Source organism: Eucalyptus grandis, chromosome 6, assembly GCF_016545825.1.
Source record: "Eucalyptus grandis isolate ANBG69807.140 chromosome 6, ASM1654582v1, whole genome shotgun sequence".
In the NCBI taxonomy this organism is placed as follows: domain Eukaryota; kingdom Viridiplantae; phylum Streptophyta; class Magnoliopsida; order Myrtales; family Myrtaceae; genus Eucalyptus; species Eucalyptus grandis.
In genome coordinates, this window is record NC_052617.1 from 6545665 (window position 1) to 6567716 (window position 22052).

A 22052-nucleotide genomic window follows, 5' to 3' on the forward strand; every position below is an offset into this window, starting at 1 on the left:
TAGCAGTTACTTATCGTTCATCAACGTACGCTCAAGGAACTATACTGCAATTACCATCCAAGCATTTCAAAATTACAAGTTGACACACTCAAACACAATCTAAAGGGGGAAGGGGGCAGTTAAAAAGAGCTTCTTATCTTAAGAACTATTTTTGGGCAAGAACTCATCGTGCAATGGCCAAGCATAGCAAAGAAGATGCCAGGTGAAGCGGCAAGAGAGGGGAAAAGATTCTCACATAGACACTCACAAAAACATGAACGAAACGTGATAGTACCAATGAAATTGAAATGCCTTCGCTTTCGTTCTCCGACATGCGGTCCTGGTCTCTGCGGTATCAACAAAAATCTCAACGGCATGAACAACTGACAGCTCAGACCAAAAGCCTCAAGAGAAACAGCCACGCATTGCAGAAGCATCACCTTCGCGAGCATCTGAGCGTCCAACGCCGCTTGACTCCAGAGAAGCCACTCTGCAATTCCCCTTTTAAAAGAAAGGATAATGAATCTACAGTGCAACGATTGAACATCATTATATCCACAAAGGCCGTGAAAGCTCAAAATCGCGCTGCCTCCAAGACACATCTTTTTTTCCAAGTAGTATCTGAGGATGCCCTTGATTTGGGGATGGGAAAAAGAAGCGAGCTCCACGCCTTCCTCTGGTTGAGGCTCTTCTGGGCGTCGGAGTCGGAGTCGCTGCCGTCATCTTCTCGGGGGATCGTGCGGTGGCGGGAGGTTGGGGAATCAGAGCCCTCGCGGCTGGTGATGGACGTCGCGGTGCGCCGAAGGGACCACACCGTCAGGAACAGAACGGTGAGGCGACGTTGTTCCAAAGGGCGAAAGAGATATCTGTAGTGGATGATGGCTCTGGCTTCATTTTCCTTTTTTTTTTTTTGGCTCTTTTTTTTTTCTAAGCTATGTGCTTGACAAATTTCATTATTCATCTTTTCAATTCAACTCATACACCATTACACCAAGATACAAAAGGAGAAGACATTAGAAACAAGCCTTGATAAGGGAAATGACATTTGATGCTGATTAGATGACATCTTTATTTACTAAGACTACACTACATGATTTAAAGAGACAACTCCTCAATAATTTCACTGTCCATAAAACTTGATGGCCCTCCGCTTGGTTTCTCCATCCACTGGACTACACTTCTCTCCAGGATTCTCACGCGTCGTGCGAGCCATTTGGGCCATCTTGTTTCAATTGCAATGTTTGCTATGGAAATCCCAATGACAATTCCAGATGCATAACCCATCCACACTACTTTATGTTTGAACCAACTCTCATGCCCTTCACGGTCCAGAGTCGATGAGGTCGATGGTGGAGGAGGTTGAGCATTGCCAAGGCATGCTTTTGACAATGGAGTTCCACATAAGCCTAGATTCCCACTAAACGTGTCATTTAAAAATGTGCTTAATTGTTTGTCTTGAGGAATTCGACCAGTGAGTTGGTTCTTCGAGAGGTTTAAGTACCCAAGATATGTTAAATCTCCCAATGCTCTAGGAATTCTCCCACTAAGCATGTTTGAAGATAGATCAAGCCATTCAAGATTAGTCAAGTTTCCTAAAGTCAAAGGGATGGAACTCGTAAGGTGGTTGTGAGAAAGGTTGAGCCCTATGAGATAGCGAAGATGGCCAAAAGCTTCGGGAATGTCTCCTTGGAAAAAGTTGTGTGATAAGTCAATGGTTGTGAAGATGGTCAAGATCTTCACTAGCTTTGTCTCTCTCCCTTTCATCATCACAGTCACGGTATTTTCATATGACGGCCCAAAGGAAAGGGAATTATGTGTCATGTACAATGGTCCGTATTGCCCATCTTCTGTATTCTTCATGCCTTCAAGGTTCATTATCAAGTTGGCTAGTAAAGGACCGCAAAATTTGTTATTCGAGAGATCCAAAATGCGCAATTTCTGTAAAGATGAGATCTCCCTTCGGAATGTTCAAAGGACCCTTCAAATTGTTGGACCTCAAAATGAGAACTTTCAGTTCTGGAAGTTTTCCCAACCATGTCGGGAATGTATCCTTCATCCGATTGATACCGAGATCCAAAATTTCCAGATTTGTGCAATTGACAAGGGACCGGGGCAACGTCCCTTCAAATCGATTTCGGCTCAAGTCAAGAGTCGTCAATCTACGTATCAAAGAAATTGTTTGTGGAATTGTGCCCTCCAAGTGATTCATTCTCAAGTTCAAAACCGAGAGAACAGTGCTAAAATTTGTTAAGCACCAAGGCAAGTTACCAATTAAGTTGTTGTTAGACAAGTCAATCATCTCGAGATTGGTGGCGTTGCATATCAAAGAAGGGATCCTTCCTGTTATAACATTATTTGCAATGGAGTAATACATTGTGATGGGAGACGGAAGTGGAATTGGCCCTCCAAATTTGTTGTTGGACAAATCTATTACTCGTAATGAGGTGTTGGAGAAAACCTTCATGGGGCACCATCCAACAAAATTGTTGTTGGAAATAACTAAATATCTAAGAGCAGGAAAGGAGAGTTCAAAGGCAGTGAGGTTGATCCTACCATGAAATTTGTTGGATTGCAAATCAAGGTCGTGCAATTGCGGTGCTTTCAGCCAATGTGGGGATATATCATTAAACCCGTTGTGACTGAGATCTAGTGTTGATAAGTTCGCCCATTTGACTAGGGAGCGTGGTAATGACCCTTGTAATTTATTGTTGCTCAAGTATAGAACCTCAAGATTGGTTATATTGCCAAAACATGGGGGTATAGTTCCTAAGAGACTATTGTTAGACAAACCTAAATTCAAGAGTGAACTCAACTGACAAATCGAAGAGGGGATCTCACCGGTGAAACCATTGCTCGTGGCATAAAAGTAACGAGTAGAAGGTGAAGGGATTGGGAGTGGTCCTTGTAATTTATTTCTACTCAAGAGTAGATCGTCAAGATTGGTTATATTACCAAAACATGGGGGCACAGTCCCTGAGAGATTATTGTTAGACAAATGTAAACTCAAGAGTGAACTCAAGATTCAAATCGAAGAGGGGATCTCACCGGTGAAATTATTGCTTGTGGCATAAAAGTAACGAGTAGAAGGTGAAGGGATCGGGAGTAGTCCTTGTAATTTATTTCTACGCAAGTCTAGAAGGTCAAGATTGGTTATATTACCAAAACATGGGGGCACAGTCCCCGAGAGATTATTGTAACATAATCCTAGTTCTAGTAGTGAACTTAACTGACAAATCGAAGAGGGGATCTCACCGGTGAAACCATTGTACATGGCATAAAAGTAAAGAGTAGAAGGTGAAGGGATCGGAAGGGGTCCTTCGAGTGAGTTTTCTTGAAGGTTAATATACAACAACCGCTTCCAATGTAGTTGGTGTATACCTCCCTCCAGAAGGTTATTAGAAATATCTAAATGTGTCAATGTATGTTGGCTTATTCCCCAAAACCATCTCGGAATCTCTTCACTAATCTTATTGTAAGAGAGGTTTAAGTATGTTAAACTTTCTAATGAATTCAAGAAATAGGGCAACTTGGTCAAATTGCACCTTGACATGTCCAACACTTGAAGCTTCGGGAGATGGAGGGAATTATTGGAATAAAGAGTGCCACGAATCTGATAGGAAGAAAGATGGAGACCAATGACGTTACCGGTGACATTGTCGCAAGTGACCTCATCCCATGAGCAGCAATCTACACTCTTGTTCCATGTTATGCCCCTTTTGAATGAGCAAGGGACCTGTGAATAAATGGTACAGGCCGAATCAAAATGGTCTGACGCATTTTTATCAAGGAGGAAGGAATTCTTAAAATTGAGCAAGGCATCACGCTGGTCAGGAGGGCAAAGGGGGGAGGTGAAGGGAAGATGGGAATGTAAGAAAAAGAGGAAACAAAGGAGGCCAAAGAACCGATGCCACCCCATTTTGCAATTTAGCACCCGAGCAGTGAGTTTACTGGAGGTGGAGAGCGCTTCCACTTATATAGCCTCTATCAAGTGTGAAGTCATTGAAGCAGGTCTTCTCCAAGGTTCCATTGGTGGGCTCACAACATGTGTCACCCGTTTTGAAAGCTCTATTACTCGGCATACCAGTAAATTTCATGTATGGTACACAGGTGTGTAAAATAAATATCCAGGTTAAAAGAATTTTTCTTTCTAGATACATACACTTTAGATTGTCCATTATTTTATATCAATCATGACAACGATGGATAGAAAGAAACATTTATTTGAATTAGGCCTTGGGGCCTTGACCCTTGGGGTCTACACTACATCCTGAAGATAAACACAACAATGACTTAACAATGAACATAATAAGGCATAGAAAGAAGAGTACTTATTTATTAATTTTTTAGGAGGCGAAATGATTGTTTTATTAGTTATAGTTGAGTAATTTTACCAAAGTGACATTAACTTTTCCGGTAATCTAATAAGTAGCGGTCATAGACCATAGTCGGGTAACTGGGTTATAAATTCTCCATATTTGAGCTTTAAATTGTAGAAACGTCCCTCCTATTTACGACATTCCTTAATCAGTCCCACTTCGGGGCCTCAAAAACAGGTACCGCACTTGTTTGTGGATGTTAACTTGGAAGGGTTTTCTTCCCAGCATCAATCGGCGCTGCATTTTCTCGATCTCAATATTCCATGAAATGAATAAAATTGCTTTAAATTATTGAAACGTCTATAGGAGACCTAACAATCCTTTATAACTAAATTGCTGTAATTATCACTACTAGAAAAACTACCTAAGGCGACAAAAAGTTTTACGACAAAAATAATTTGGTCGCCTTAGGGGCACCAAAGGAGACGAAATTCGATTTGTTGCCGTAGGTATGCCAAAGGCGACAAAAACTGGTTTCTATCAACTTAGGTTAAGTTAGGTGACGGTAGACTAAAACGAAAAAGAACCTTTATCGCCTTATTTTCAAGTTGCTAACTCAACCTTTCAGATTTTTTAAATATAATTTTCAAATCAGAATTACAAGATTTAACGAGTCACAAAAAGAAATAGAATTTAAATTGAGTTGCTCTACTTAAGAAGAAAGGCTTATTAATTGACAACAGGAAAGCCTCCAGTAATACCGTCAGACATAAGAACAAATAAAAGTCTAGAAAATTATTTGATGCTTCTTTCCAAAGACAATTCCTATGTATATTCGGATTGCGTCTAAACATGTATGATACAAGAGTACTTTTTTTTAGAGATTAAAATTTCTCATCAATATTTCTAAAAGTTAAATTATTGTGGAATTTAATATAAAGTGATAAAATATCTTTAACTTTACTAATGTGCCTTTCAAATAGTTTACAGCTACAATTGCATAGAAAGAAAAAGAAACATAGAGTCCGGTAGAATATTGTATTTTTGGTCAAGTACAATGTCTGTGGGACAACGATTCGCTTAATTATAAATGCTAAGAAGTTAAAGTCTTCTTGAAATGATATTATTGTGATCATAAATTTGTATTTCTGGAATGTTATTGTTTGAATATTTAAATAATAAATCACTTTTTTCATTTAACAACTTAAGCTTTTAGATCAGTCAGTAGTTGGCCCATAAAATCTCATATGGTATTAAGGCTGGAGATCTTGAGTTCAAATTTTTCTAGGCCTCATAAATATTTTACGCTTAGTACTAGGCAACAAAAAAACAGACTAAGCTTGAGGAAGAGTATTCTAATATTTAAACCGCGCATTCATCGAACAATCTTGGTGGGGTTCCTTGGGTGTAGAAAATTCTTAGTTACTTGGCTTTACATATACATGATGTGGAAATTTTATCCACTTATCTTGAAAGACATATTACTTGAGTCTATGGCGGCATTTTTGAATTCATTGATATGCATTGCTCTATCATCACCGTTCAATAGATAAATGTGGATAATCTATTAGGAAGAGGGCATTCATTTATGAATTCTTTCTAGTAATACACTTTAAATTTACAAATACTTTGAATCGTTGAATTTCAATATCTTTAAGTTTGATAAAGTGCTCATCAAATATTTTACGGCTACTATAGCTTATGACAACTTTTAAAAGAACTGCGTCAGGCAACTTTTAAGATGTTATAACTTTAAAATATGTATTACTCTAGTACCTAGCTCTAAGGGTAAGATATAATAATTTTATATGAATTTCATAAATCATGACATATATTTTATAATAATAAGCACAAAAATCTGTATCCTCATTTCTGGGAGCTTTTTCCTTTTTTTTTCCCCCGCCACAAAGTCTGATTCGGCTTCAATTATAAGGCAAATTCAAAACGTCTCGAATTGGCCTGCGTAATTGCTTGGGAGGCTGAAGAACTGATGCCGCCCAATACTGCAATTTAGCAAATGAGTAAGCTATTGGTGGTTGGGATGGGGATTCAAATTATATAAAAATTTGAAGAAGTTGGAAGTTTTTTTGGCGCATGGTATATGAATGAGACGTTCACTAGTACACCATCCCCTTTGCAGTGGCACACGTAAAGGAGACTTTGCAAGAATCGCATGTTTGTATCATCTGCATATTGCTTGCAAGCTGCCATGATCCCCCGAGACTGAGGACAACAAACATGTTGTCATGTGAACTCAATTGTGCTGGACTTGGTAGAATATGAAAATCAAGAATCATATCATAATCATATTCTCAACTTGAAAAACGGGTGAGGTTTTGGTTTGAGACCAAGCCACTAATGCTCTCGAATCATGCTCAGGAAAAGAAAAATCGTGATATTTCTATGGTTCGATATTGTAAGAATCATCTCTCGATTATGTTAGAGTTTTCTCTCGCGTGATGCTCGAGTTTCTCACCATGTCTTCATCTTCCTCAGCTCTTTGTCGAATCTCCGCCTTTCACTTGAACCACCGATGTTCCTCGCAAAATCCTCCCTAACTGCTTCTCTTTCTATCCCGTCCTCTCGCATGCTCAATTTCTTCCATCCCCTTTCATTATCTCCTTCCCGGTTCCACTGTTTTCTTCTATCTCTCTCAATTACCAGCATTCCTAGTTTGCATGTTCCCGATCTGTAACATGCAACCCTTACAAATCTCAGTTTCAGCCATCTGTTCTTCAAATTATTCATCCTAGAGTACTTCAGTAACCTTAACAATGGATGAAAGTGAAAATACCTCCAGAATTGCTTCCTTGTGCCATCGGCTGGGGCGATTATGCTCAGAACAAGAGTTGGAGGTTTGGGATGACATCCCTGCGTCGGCTAAACTGAAGGATTGTCGCCTTATTCTGGTGGGTAATATCTTTACCAATCCTACTGTGAATTTATCCGCCTTTCAAGTTGCGATGAAGAAAGCCTGGAGAGTTAATCATTTAGAGATTACTTCGGCAGATACAGGGCTGTATATAATCAAATTTAGAACTGAAATGGAAAAACGTCGCGTTCTGGATGGTAGCCCTTGGTTATTTTCAGGTCAATTGGTTAACCTACGACCCTGGCAACCTAATACTCCCCTACAACACTATGATTTCGGAAAATGTCTCTTTTGGGTTCATGCTATAGGCTTACCTTTGGAATGGACTTCTCCTCCCATCCTGCGTAGAGCTGTATCCCAGATAGGAAAAGTTCGGAAGTCAAAACGGACATCTCTGCAAGAATAAGAATTGAATTAGATTTGAAAGAACCTTTGAAAACTGGCAAACTTATCAGTATCGAAGGCAAAACCCTCTGGCTTGATTTTCGGTATGAGAGACTTTCCCCATTACTGCTACTCCTGTGGAAGGCTTGGACATTATGCAGCTTCATGTCCAGAGTACCCTTATGATGAATCACAATTTGAGGGCCGGGACACGATGATCTTTGGACCTTGGCTCGAAAGAGAGAGATTAAAAGTTCGTCCTTATTGGGAAGCATTTTATAACCCTAAAGTACCGCTTGAGTCAATGGAAGAGACGGTACACGAAACTCCACCTCACATACAGCTCGCCCTTCCACTCTTCCACCCGTGCACCGAAACAGAGGCTGCTCCTTCGTCCTGTCATACCTTCGGGGTCATCCAAGTATCTCGAAACTCCGCAACTTTAACTTGCTATCACTATGGATTTAGTTCCTGCAGGTAAAAAGATGAAAAACACTCAGCCATACCAAAGGACAAGCAACAGCAGAAGAGACCTAAGATTCCTCGCCCAATGCCACTTGGGGGTTCCAATAAAAAAACAAAACACTATTCACCCTATGATGTTAAACCTCCATCATCTGCAGCTTTGGATGAGTCCCTCCTTCTGGATACTCCGGTTATGGAGGCACCTACTCCCGATCTTTGGGCTTTGGCAGCTGGCCCTAAACAGCCACCGGGTCCCCAATGAAGATCCTTAGTTGGAATTGTCAGGGGTTGGGCAATCCCTTGACAATTCAAGCATTAAAGGCGATGTTAGCCTGTGATAAGCCCGATTTTGTGTTTTTAATGGAAACCAAGCATGATCAACATTTTCTGAATAGGTTGCAACGTAAGTTTAAATATACTCACTCCTTTGTGAAGGACCCAGTTGGCGTCAAGGGTGGTCTTGCTCTGTTTTGGAATGACACCTTTCAAGTCACTGTTGTAAATACGGATGCTCAGATTATTGATTTCCTTGCTCTTGATCCTAAGACAACAGCCTCCATGCATATCACCCGTTTGCATGCACCTCCAACATATCAGCTCCGTCAGGATTTCTAGGATACCATCAGAACCATACATGCTGCAAATCATTTACCTTGGCTATGTATTGGTGATTTCAATGATTTCCTCTCTCCCTGGGAGAAAATGGGCTCGCGACCTGCAATCACTTCGCGAATGACATCCTTTCGCAATGTTATTAATGATTGTGCCTTACTTGAATTACAAACTAAAGGTTGCGAATTCACCTGGTCAAATAACCGAGAAGGGGATGCTCTGGTCAAGGAGAAGCTTGATCGTGTGTTTTGTTCACTTGATTGGCTGATGTCTTATCCTTCTGCAGAAGTTTTAGCCCTACCACCTGTTGGCTCGGATCATTGTCCTATATTGATGCAAGCTCATCCACCATCTCCAAGCATGCAAAGATTTTTCATTATGAAGCTTTCTGGAATCAAGATGAAGAGTGTCACAATATGGTTCAACAGGCATGGGAAAACAGTAGTACCTCGTTGATCTCCAAATTACAGGCAGTTGCTAATCGACTAACTCGGTGGAGCAGAGCACGTTTTGGCAACTGTCATCACTGCATATCTTACCTGCAATCTCAACTACAGACAATTATAAATCGAACAACCTATCAGGAAGGGGATAAAGAGCAAGCCCATGCTATCAGATGTGAAATCCAGCAACTATGGACTCAAGATGAACAATTCTGGGCTATACGCTCGCGCATTCAATGGTTGAAATGGGGAGATCACAATTTAAAGTATTTTCATGCCTACACTATGCAAAGAAGACAACGTAATAGGATAACAATGCTCCTGGAGATCTCACACAAGGATTTTTCTCTCAGCTGTATCGATCTGTTGGTAACCGGGATTTTCGTCCCTTCCTCGAGCAATGTCCATCAGTGGTTACACCTGAAATGAATGACCATTTAATGAGTAAGGTGACAGAGGAGGAAATTTATCAAGCTACTTTCCAGTTGGGAGCTTCGAAGGCTCCTGGCCCTGATGGTCTTCTTGGCCTCTTCTATCGACATCACTGGAAGGTCATCAAAGCCACAGTTATTCAAACAGTTCAAGAGTTCTTCACCACAGGATGTATGCCTACTCAACTAAATAGAACGATCATTGCCTTAGTACCTAAAGTGCAGCATCCAGAAAGCATTGAACAGTATCGACCGATAAGTCTTTGCAATTATGCTTACAAGATTATTTCCAAAATTATGGCCAGTACTAAAACCTTGGCTATCTACTTTGATTTCCAACGAGCAAGCAGCTTTTATTAGTGACCGAAGCCCGATACAGACAACATTATGGTGGTTCAAGAAGTCATGCATCAATTTAAAGTGCGAGCATGTAAGAAACGATTCAACCTTATTCTCAAACAGACATGCAAAAGCCTATGATAGGGTTGAATGGGACTTCCCGGAAGCTTATTTGAAGCATTTGGGTTTTCATGACGGTTGGGTTACTCGGGTTATGGCCTTGTTACTACGGTCTCTTTCAGCATTCGTTTTAATGGCGACCAACTCCCTTACTTTAAGCCTACTAGAGGCCTGCGCCAAGGTGATCCCCTATCTCCATATCTCTTTATTTTACTCGCCAACGCTCTCTCCACTACAATCACTCAAGCTGTGGAAATGGGTCATATAAAGGGGATCCAATTCAATCGAGACTGTCCTAAGTTATCTCACCTCTTCTTTGCTGATGATTCAGTCTTTTTCCTTAAAGCAACACTGTCTGAATGTCAAAACCTTGCCAATCTACTCAACCAGTATTGTTTTGCTACAGGCCAGCTCATTAATAGAAACAAATCAGATGTGTTCTTTAGCAAATACTGTCCTATTTCTTTACAACAGAATCTAGCACAAGAACTCGTAGTACCTATTCTCGGTAAGTATGGAAAGTACAGGTATCCCTCGGATTGGGGCCGATCCAAAAGGGAGATGTTCTCCGGATCCTGGCAAGAGTTAATGCTAAGTTAGCAGGTTGGCAAGAACAGTTTTTATCGAAAAGTGGAAAGGAAATTTTATCAAATCGCTTATTCGTGCCTTACCACAAGTATGCCATGTCTATCTTCAAGCTTCCGTTGTCTCTCTCGCAGATTGATAAAAAGAAGATCTCGGCATTCGGTGGAGTAAACATAACAGCCAATTTGGAATTCATTGGAAAAATTGGGCAGAATTAAAGCTTTCAAAGGTTTCGGGGGATGGGCTTTAGAGATTTAATTAATTTTAACAAAGCCATGCTTGGAAAGCAAGCGTGGCGTCTTTTATAGCAACCTCAAGCTATCTGGAGCCAGCTTTTTAAAGGCTTATATTTTAGAAACTCATCCTTTCAAACTGCTCCCTCAGGACATCGTCCTTCTTGGGGATGGCGAGTTTATTAAAAGGTCGTGCAGCAATTTCTCCTAAACTACGCTGGTTAGTAAGCGATGGATCACGAGACACATCGAGAAGCTAATTGGTTAGCAACAGGTCCGATAGGAGGCGTACCAGTGGAAGGGGAACCTGAACTAGTTGCTGATCTCATTGATTCCACGCACTCTGAATGGAAGTCATCCCTTGTTACTGCATTCTTCGATGTCTAGGTCAGTACAACAATCCTCAATACTCCCATCAATGCGTCCCTCCTTCATGATCAACTTATTTGGACAGAGACACCTTCGGGTACCTACACAGTTAAAAGTTGTTATCATTTTCTGTCAACAAACTCTCGAACCAATAAATAAACCCTCCTCCTCTTACACTAACCCGCCCCGGTTGTGGAGGAAAATTTGGCACATGCGTACGGCTCCGAAGCTTAAGGTTTTCTCTGGTTAGCATGCAAAAATGCACTTGCTACAAAATCAAACCTCTATCAACGCCATATCATTTCGAATCCCTACTGTTCTCTCTGCAATAATTCTGTTCCAGAATCCATAGAGCACCTATTTTTCTTCTGCCCTTGGACCAATGATATTTGGAATCATGAAGAAATTCGAATCAGGATATCACCTACCTCAATTAGCAGATTTGATGCCTAGGTTGTTGACAGAGCTTCCCTCCCACAAGCGGCTCCAGATTTTGAAGTGATCGCTCACGTTCTGTGGGAAATCTGGCGCCATCGAAATAATGCTGTCTTCCGTCAGATTCCACTGGATCCGCTTCAAGTCGTCAATGATGCTCTTACCTAAAGCACCATCTTCAAGAATTTACAGCCCTCGCCACGAACACCCAAAACACTGGGTCGGTCTCGATAATGTATGGAAACCACCTGCTGAAGGCTATATAAAGTGCAATATTGATGGGGCTTTTCGACAAGAATCAGAGCAAGGATCCATCGCTTGTATTTACCGGGATAGTCAAGGCATATTACAGGATGTGCTTACCAGATCCGTGCCTGCCCAGTCCGCATTCCAAGCCGAGATCTATGCCCTCATATTTGCTCTTCAACGGATGATCCGAAGGGACTCCGGCTTCATCGTTTGGTGATCGAATCTGATTGCCTTAAGTTGGTGGAGATCATTCGTACGAAACAGCAGCCGCCATGGAAGGACCAACACCTCTTCGCGATCCTCAGTGATCTTCTGCTACAATGCCCTAATCTCTCGATACAGCATATCCGGCGTCAGGCTAACCTAGCAGCCGACTGGGCTGCTAAAGCCCACAGAGATCAAGGCCCACCCATCAACTGGCTTCTTTTCCCTCCTGCTATTTTCCTATCTATTCTATCTTCTGATGCTTCGGATCTAGCTTGTAATGTTCCTTAATATAATATAAGTTCTCTTTCGACCAAAAAAAAAACTTGAAAAACGGGTACCGCACTTGTTTGTGGATGTTAACTTGGAAGGGTTTTCTTCCCAGCATCAATCGGCGCTGCATTTTCTCGATCTCAATATTTCATGAAATAAATAAAAATTGCTTTAAATTATTGAAACGTCTATAGGCGACCTAACAATCCTCTATAACTAAATTGCTGTAATCATCACTACTAGAAAAACTACCTAAGGCGACAAAAAGTTTTAGGACAAAAATAATTTGGTCACCTTAGGGGCACCAAAGGAGACGAAATTCAATTTTGTTGCCGTAGGTATGCCAAAGGCGACAAAAACTGGTTTCTATCGATTTAGGTTGAGTTAGGCGACGGTTGACTGCGATGAAAAAGAACCTTTGTTGCCTTATTTCCGAGTTGCTAACTCAACCTTTCAGATTTTTTAAATATAATTTTCAAATCAGAATTACAAGATTTAACGAGTCACAAAAAGAAACAGAATTTAAACCGAGTTGTTCTACTTAAGAAGAAAGGCTTATTAATTGACAACCCATAACAACGGGAAAGCCTCCAGTACTACCGTCAGACATAAGAACAAATAAAAGTCTAAAAAATTATTCGATGCTTCTTTCCAAAGACAATTCCTATGTATATTCGGATCGCGTTAAATAAGTCCTAATTAATTGATGTTACCAAGAGACTTTGAAATATAGTGGCGTAGTCCACTTCACATCGGTGGGCTGATATTGGTAGAATTCAATGTTTTTCGGTCGAGGACAATGGCTCTAGGACAGCGGTGCACTTAAATTCTAATGTAAAGAAGTCAAAGTCTCCTTGAGATGACATTACTAGGGTCACAAATTTGATTCTCTTGATGAATTTACTTGGGTGTGGAAAATTCTTACTTGCTTGGCTCTGTATATACAAGATGTGAAAGTCTTCTCTGCATTTCTTGAAAAGTTTATTAGTCAATTGTGTGATGGCATTTTTTATTTCAAAAGATATGTATGACACTTGTCATCACTATCTAGTAAATAAATTTAGAAAATTCATTATAAAGAGGGTAGTCATTTATGAATTTTTTCCTTTAAGATAACTTTGAATTTTTAGATATTTTGAATCTCCATTATCCTTTCTTGTTTCATATTGTGCTTGTTAAACAATTAAGGGCTACAATAATAACTTTCAACTTTTAGAGAATTGCCTCACAACTTTAAGATGCCGTGACCTTAAAATATACATTACCAAATACACAAATCACAACACTTTATATCATTACTGCAACTATATCAAATATATTTTGCTTTTTATTAGTTTGATTCAAAGTTAAAGTGATCATTGCGTACTGCTAAATATAGACAACATAAATTCACTTGATTAAAAAAAGAAAATTCACTTGATTACTAAGTTACCACTCTGCAAGACTATCTAGTCAAATCTTCTTATATATCCATTTTGTCATTGGCAAATGAATGTTAAAAATCAAATCCGTAATGATGAAAGAAGAAGAATGTAGAAACATAGCTCAGGAGAGGCAACATAAAGTAAGCTCCAGTAACTAGTTATGAGGGTGAGATATTAAAATGTCCTACGATGATTTCATAAAACGATACGTATTTGATAAAATTCGGACAAAAAAGCAAGCAGCTCTAAAGGGCAGTAGTCCCTGTCCTCCTACCATAGAGTCATGGAATCGCCCCAAGTTATAACGTGGGAATCTTTACCGTCATTTCTGGGAACTTTCTTCCTCCTACCATAGAGTCTAGTCTTAGCTTCAATTTCGGGGCGGAATCAAAAGACCTGCATAAAGTCCTTGTGGAAAGGTCTGCATAATTGCTCGGTTGGATAAGGATTTGACGCCACCCCACCTTCCACGGCAGAAGGATGCATGATCGAAGGGGATTTTGCAAGAATTGCAGGTTTGGGATATCTCTGCATCTGGCAAGCCGCCCATCAGCCGCAGAGACTAGAAGACGACCAACGTCTAGTTAAATGAAAATAGGGAAGCCCCAAATATCTGATTTTGGCATAATTGAAGGCATGTTTGGCAATTTAATTGGCATCCTACTTTTCTTTTTTAATTAATGTTTGCCGTGCGAAATCAATTTTGTTGGACTCGGTGGAACGTGAAAAACAAGAATCAAATCATCATCGATTTTCTCATGCGAATTGACTCTTGATGACCCACGCTTTCATATTCTAAGTTAGAAAGTCTGTCTTTATAAGGTAAAAGTATCGTAAATCACACTTCATTCTATGGAACAATGTCCGAATTACGGGGAATAGAAAGTGGCTTCACAAAAGATGAGAATGCGCTCAGGTCGTCCACGTACTGCTTTTTATTTAATCCATCTAAGTTGCAAAGTCAAGTCTCCTCCGTTTTTCATAAGCCAAAAGTCGGGGCAAGCCTCCATGCATTGTTCTTCACGGTTGTCGTATGTCTTTCGTTGTGTAACTTCCATTGTCATCTGCAGAGAAACATTGTCATTTATTTAGTGTTGTCTTTTCTCCCAACAATTTTCGGACCGACGGCATCCTTTAATCACTCAATTAATTATAATTCACGATAATACCCACATCCTAATAGTTGCTTTTCTACATTGATCAATATGCTTATCATCAACGTCAATGTTACCGTCGACGATATAATCGAGCATAGAATATATATGGCCTTGTTATAGAGCATTCGGATAGGAACCCTCATGAGCTATGCACTAAACATGAACATGCATTTATTCTAGAGCTCAACGCAAAATCCTTGTCTGGACACTAATTATACATAACAAAAATAAATAACTATATTATGTCAAATATTGTTTCTTTAGTGCGATTGGTCCCTAAAGAAATATACCATTTTTTTTTTTTTGTGTTTATCATTTTTTACTTTTTTTCTTAAAAAAAAAATGCACAAGAGTACCTTTTTTTAGAGACTAAAACTTCTCATCAAAATTTCTAAAAGTTAAATTATTGTGGAATTTTATATAAAGTGATAAAATATCTTTAACTTTACTAAGGTGCCTTTCAAATAGTTTACAGCTACAATTGCGTAGAAAGAAAAAGAAACATAGAATCTGGTAGAATATTGTATTTTTGGTCGAGCACAATGTATGTGGGACAACGATTTGCTTAATTATAAATGCTAAGAAGTTAAAGTCTTCTTGAAATGATATTATTGTGATCACAAATTTATATTTCTTGAATGTTTTTGTTCGAATATTTGAATAATAAACCACTTTTTCATTTAACGACTTAAGCTTTTAGATCAGTCGGTAGTTGGCCCATAAAATCTCACATGGTATTGGGGCTGGAGATCTTGAGTTTGAATTTTTCTAGGCCTCACAAATATTTTATGCTTAGTACTAGGCAACAAAAAACACAGACTAAGCTTGAGGAAGAGTGTTATAATATTTAAATTAATAAACCACGCATTCATCTAACAATCTTGGTGGGGTTCCTTGGGTGTGGAAAATTCTTAGTTACTTGGCTTTACATATATATGATGTGGAAATTTTATCCACTTAACTTGAAAGACATATTACTTGAGTCTATGGTGGCATTTTTCAATTCATTGATATGCATTACTCTATCATCACCGTCTAGTAGATAATCTATTAGGAAGAGGGCATTCATTTATGAATTCTTTCTAGTAATACACTTGGATTTTACAGATACTTTGAATCTTTGAATCTCTAATATCTTTAAGTCTGATAAAATGCTCATCAAATATTTTATGGCTACTATAGCTTATGACAACTTTTAAAAGAACTGCCTTAGGCAACTTTAAGATGTTATAACTTTAAAATATGTATTACTCTAGTACCTAGCTCTAAGGGTAAGATATAATAATTTTATATGATAATTTCATAAATCATGACATATATTTTATAATAATAAGCACAAAAATATGTATCCTCGTTTCTGGGAGCTTTTTCCTTTTTTTTCCCCGGCCACAAAGTCTGATTCGGCTTCAATTATAAAGCAAATTCAAAACGTCTCGAATTGGCCACGCAACTTATCAAAACTTGCACAAAGACCCTGTGGAAAGGCCTGCGTAATTGCTTGGGAGGCTGAAGAACTGATGCCGCCCAATACTGCAATTTAACAAATGAGTAAGCTTTTGGTGGTTGGGATGGGGATTCAAATTATGTAAACGTTGGGAGAAGAAGTTGGAAGTTTTTTTGGCGCACGGTATATGAATGAGGCATCAACTAGTACATCATCCCCTTTGCAGTGGCACACGTAAAGGAGATTTTGCAAGAATCGCATGTTTGGATCATCTGCATATTGCTTGCAAGCTGCCATGATCCCCAGAGACTAAGGACAACAAACATGTTGTCATGTGAACTCAATTGTGCTGGACTTGGTAGAATATGAAAATCAAGAATCATATCATAATCACATTCTCAACATGAACCAACTCTTGATGGCCCACTTTCATAGTCCAAGTCAGGAAGTCTGTTTTCCAAGGAAAAAGTATTCTCCGACACACTTTATTCTATCGTACGAAAATCAAATATGGGGAAAAGGAAGTGGCTTTAGTAAGGATGAGTTGCATTATTCTAGGGACTCTTGTGGTCGTTGTTCTGCTTTTTATTTCAAGTCAAGTCTCATCCATTATTGCTTAAGATCATAATCACATTCTCAACATGAATCGACTCTTGATGACCCTGCTCTTGTATTCCAAGTCGGGAAGTTTTTTCCACGGGAAAAGTATTCTCCGACACACTTTATTCTATCATACAAAAATCAAATATGTGGAAAAGGAAGTGGCTTTAGTAAGGATGAGTTGCATTATTCTAGGCACTCTCGTGGTCATTATTTTGCTTTTTATTTCAAGTCAAGTCTCCTCCATTATTGCTTTAGATCATAGCCACATTCTCAACATGAATCGACTCTGGATGACCCTACTCTCATATTCCAAGTCGGGAAGTTTTTTCCACGGCAAAAGTATTCTTTGGCACACATTATTCTATCGTATGAAAACCAAATATGGGGAAAATGAAGTGGCTTTAGTAAGGATGAGTTGCATTATTCTAGGCACTCTCGTGGTTGTTGTTTTGCTTTTTATTTCAAGTCAAGTCTCCTCTCTTATTGCTTACCAATAATGAATCGCTTTTCTTATGCTCATAGCATTTATCCACTTAGGGTCCGTTCGTTTCGTGGAAAATATCATGTTTCTGGAAAACATTTTCCTAAAAGTCATTTTCCAAGAAAATAACTCCATTTTCCAAAGATTCACGTAACCTAAAATTTAAGTGGGAAATATTTTTTACCATTCGTTAGCTCATTTAATTGCTTGGGAAAAATTATCAAAAATTGAATTTTAATATTTTTAAAAATTAATTTTTTTATATATTTTTTAAAATGAATTTTTAATATTTATATTTTTAAAAATTGAATTTTTTATTATTTTTTATTATTTTCTTTCTTTTTCTTTTTCTTTTTCTTTTCCTTCCTCCTTCCTCCTCCTTCTTCCTCCTCCTTCCTCCGCCGCCGCCTCCTTCCTCCTCCTTCCGTTCTTTGCCGCCTCCTTCTTGCCTAATGGTGGCGGTTGCCCTACGGCCGACCAAGACCCGGTGGCTAGATCGGCAAGCTCGAGGCTCGGCCAATCTCGCTTTGAGCTCGCCACGAGCTTCGCGGGCTCTAGCGAGCTGCGAGCTCGCCGGATCTAGGCGGAGCTCGGGCTCGCCTAGATCGGAGCCCGAGCCCCGCCGCCGGATCCGGCAAGCTCGTACCTCGCCGAGCCCGGCGAAGCTCGCGATGAGCTCGGGTGAGGCCCGAGCCCCTCCCGGCTTGCCGGATCTGGCAAGCCACGAGCTCCGCCCTAGGCCGGCGAGCTCCGCCTCGCCCGATCAAGGCCCGATCTCGCCCCGAGATCGGGCTAGGCGGAGCCTCGCCGCCCGGGGCGAGGCCGGTGAGGTTGCCGGCGGCGGTCGCCGGACGCCGTGGCTGGTCGCCGACCACCGCCAAAGAAGAAGATGAAAAGGAAAAAAAAAAAAAAGAAAAGAAAAGAAATTAAAAACTCGATTTAAAAATAAAGAAAAAGAAAAAGAAAGCATAAAAATAAAACAAAATGTATTGATAAAAAGAAGTAAGAGGAAAGAAGTCATGGAAAAAGTGGAAAACGTTTTCCTCACTTTAAAAGTTGTTTTTTCCAATGATGGAAAACATTTTCCTTGACTAGTTCATTTTCCGTGAAACGAACATCGGAAAATCCTAAAAACATTTTCTTAAAAGTCATTTTCCACAAAACGAACGGACCCTTAATTAATTTGGTTAAGTTTTTAACAAATTACTGACATATTTTACTTTCATCATTAATCATTGATCGTCATAGTGAGTAGAGGAGTGCATAAATCCCATTGATCTCTCTTTGTCTCAGTTATAATTCTTTTCATTTATCAAGGTAAATATAAGCAGCATATGAAAGTTAATCTTATATGCACGAACGATTATAAGATCATGAAAATCAATTGAGGATTAGCATATGTATAGAATCCACATGTGATCAATTATTTCGGTTTTGTTTAGTCCAGATAAACATTTTTGTTTTTGGCTTTGATGTGACATTTTTAAATCTTCTTGTATATGTTATTTTGGGGACAAAGACACTAGAAGTGCCAAAAATTGTGTATGACGCTCACTTTAGTGCCAAAAAAAAATTTCTGAATAATTTAAGTACCACTTTTTTTTTAAATGGTAATTTAAGTGTCAATTCGATCTGAATCATCGGAAATCCAACATGACAATTTTATTAATTTCTCAATCTTATGTAGCTCGTCGACATGCCCAGTCAGCATGTAATCTCTAAACGACGTTGTGTAGCTAGTTAAAAAGTGTTAATTTCAAGGTTAGTTGTGGTAAAAAAAAAAAATGATTACTTCAATGCCAATCATTGTTAAAAAGTGTTCATTTCATGCCAATCTTAATGAAAAAGTAATTACTTCATTGCCAAAAAATGCCACATCAAATAAAATTTGTAATTATAAAAGTCATGTAATTTCTTTAGCTGAAATTTCGTTAAGAAGAAATAGTTTTAGGACATACTTAGGTCCATTCTTCCTCTTTTCATCGACGTTAGAGTTATGTTGGGGATGAGCCGAAAAGAATAGAAATGAAATCATCTTTATAGTTTCAATTCAATAAATAATGCATTTTGTTGTAATATAATGCATAAATTAATATTGAATCTTGCAATTTGAGTCAATGATTTACGTGATTCAATTCGAGTGTCGATATCTATATTCATGGGAAAATTAATAGCAGATAATCCATTTTAATTGAAAAATCAGAATTATAATCATTCACACACCAAAATATTTTTCACACTTAAATTACATTCAAAGCTATGGAATTTATAAATAAAATAACTCGATTTGATGTAAATTTACGCCACAAAATCCACTGGGGTCAACGCTCCCCCGTACGATCGAGAAAAAGTGTCACCCCATGCGACCCCCTACTTCACGGTCTGTGTGGCCATGAAAAGGTGCTCCATTTCTTTGTTCAAAAAAAAAAAAAAAAAAGTGTTCCCCTTTTTCTTTTTCTTTGATAGAAATCAACTAATCCACTTTTGACTGAGACCCGTCGACTTTGCAGCCCCTTATTTTAGCTGTCCACTGTGTACCTGTAAGGCATGTGAAGTAAGTATGTCGGGTCAAAAATAATCTTATACATATTAATTCAATTTCATGAAATATAATTTCGATAATCTATATCCAACCCAATCTCGATTCCACTCATACCTAATGTGACCCATATTACTAAAGCATATTAATACTTAACCCTAACTATGAAAATAAATACCAACTTAGTTAATCCATTTTAAGCTCTTTATGTTAATGTGTTTTTTGAATAAAATTTTATATCAAATAAAAAAAGTAGAATAACAAAATATGAAGACGTAAGTAAATAAAACAAAGAATGTAAAAAAAAAAAAAAAAACAATGAAATCAAAGAAACCCAAGGTGAGTACAGTCTTTTATTTTATTTTATTTAAAAAATATTTCTTAGTTTTCTTTTTTTACTTTTCTTTTCCCTTATTTTGCCGGCTACGGCGATTGACCACATGTGAGCTCAAGCTCAAGCCTTACTATAGTATTATATATGTTTTTGTTGCGCTTTGTACTTTTCCCCCTTTCTCATAAGTAATGTACCTTGTACTCGTCAGCTTGATTTGAAGAAATTCATGAAATTTTCACAAGCAATTTATGATAAAAGCTATTTTTATTCATCAACGATTAACATTGTGATGTGAATCTGTCCAATTCGATGTAATTGGTCATCCACGTGATTTCCAGTGCAAGCAAAGGACAGAGTTTCTTTCAAACATTTATACAAAGTCTCCAACGCAATTTCTTTTCCACGTTCCTATTGATCTCACGTAGCTTTTCCCACAATCAATACATTGGACGATTGTGTCGCGAAAGTTCGTGGAAATAAAATAGCCCCATCAGATGTAGACTCGCAGCGCAAGATCCACCGTGGTCAACACTGCTCCGTGCGATCGAGAAAAAGACTGTCACCCAGGGCGACCCCCTTTATAGAAGTCAAGCTCCTTTTTCTTGCGTGGTTTTTAGACGTCCGCCGCATGCCTTCTCGAAGATATTAGATGAGAGTTTTGCTAATATAACTGTTTTTTAATAACTGTTAAAGTACCGGATGAGGAGCGGATCTCTTAATAATTTCGAATTATTTATTATCTATTATTTTATGATTCAGAGCATATTGTTTTTATCTTGGTGAATTAACGACAATTACTTAATCATTTTTCGTAAGATAAAGCCAATCAATTGAGAGACAAACCCACATTTAGAGCAAATATAGTATGCTCCCACCTAATAAAATTCAAACTTGAATCGGATTAATGGGCTCACCGGATCTGAACAAATCGAGATCCTCCAAACAATTTGGATTTCGTACATGTGCTAAAACATGAGACATAATATTACACTTTTTGTTTGCTATCAAAAAAGATATTAGTTGCAAGTGTAGCAATCTATGTTGACGTGCGCCCAAAAGAGATGGCATCACTCCCTTCTATATTATGCCACCGAAGAGGGTAGTCAAACAATATTCAAGCAAATCTCCAATCCATCATCAAATTTTACTTAGAGTAGCATTATGAGCTACCGCTGAGACAACTCAAGGTTAGATAATGAAAGAGAAAGGGCAGATGAGAAATGTCACATATTTTTTAAAACTTGATTATCGTATCTTTTTATCATGATAAAATCAATGCCAATTGCAAAATTAAACTCCACATTTTGGAGTTGGCCATCTCGATCTCATCCTAATATATTCATCACCAACAGACAATGGTCATAGATCTTTGTCTGTGTGTAGAACGTTTAGTGTAGTTGTTCTATGCTAAGGTGATGTAATCAGAATGGATGCAATGCTGATGGTACGAGAGAGAATACAGTATGGACATATTTCATGTAGTTGATTACGGTGTATGTAGATTGGCATTCATTTTAAACGCCCTATTACTTCACGACCTTCCCAAGGGGAAAAAATGTGTTGGTTTAATTTCATCACAGGTGTATTTGCATCAAAGTCAAGTACAACTGTTCTAGCAAGAGCATGAATATAAATCAGGTGGATTCAAACGCGAAAGATATATCGAGTTTTGCATATACCTACAAATGAGTGTCAAAATAAACACTCATGAGAAGAGAGGTTAACCTCCCATTTTTTAATCAAATGATTTGCAGTATTTCA

The 22052-nt window shown here is 38.6% G+C and overlaps 1 protein-coding gene and 2 long non-coding RNA genes across 6 annotated transcripts in view; all 3 read right to left on the minus strand.

The window, feature by feature from the left end:
* Nucleotides 1–22052, minus strand: part of LOC104416376 — a 46927-nt gene that overhangs the window by 17323 nt on the left and 7552 nt on the right. For 3 of the 4 annotated variants that reach the window (XM_039314863.1, XM_039314862.1, XM_039314861.1), the window contains exon 1: nt 420–782. The exons of the other annotated variant lie outside the window; for it this stretch is intronic. In XM_039314863.1, the coding sequence (XP_039170797.1) occupies nt 420–529 (110 nt within the window). In that variant the 5' untranslated portion in view covers nt 530–782. Of the gene's footprint in view, nt 1–419; nt 783–22052 lie in introns of those variants that run through there. 4 annotated transcript variants of the gene reach the window in all.
* Nucleotides 6905–7535, minus strand: LOC108956764. The gene is made up of 3 exons (XR_005551843.1): nt 7482–7535; nt 7090–7269; nt 6905–6984 (listed from the first exon to the last, which is right to left on the minus strand). It is a non-coding gene; the product is annotated as an uncharacterized LOC108956764 (long non-coding RNA).
* Nucleotides 10637–11761, minus strand: LOC108958453. Its single transcript, XR_005551842.1, has 3 exons — nt 11577–11761; nt 11072–11249; nt 10637–10673 (listed from the first exon to the last, which is right to left on the minus strand). It is a non-coding gene; the product is annotated as an uncharacterized LOC108958453 (long non-coding RNA).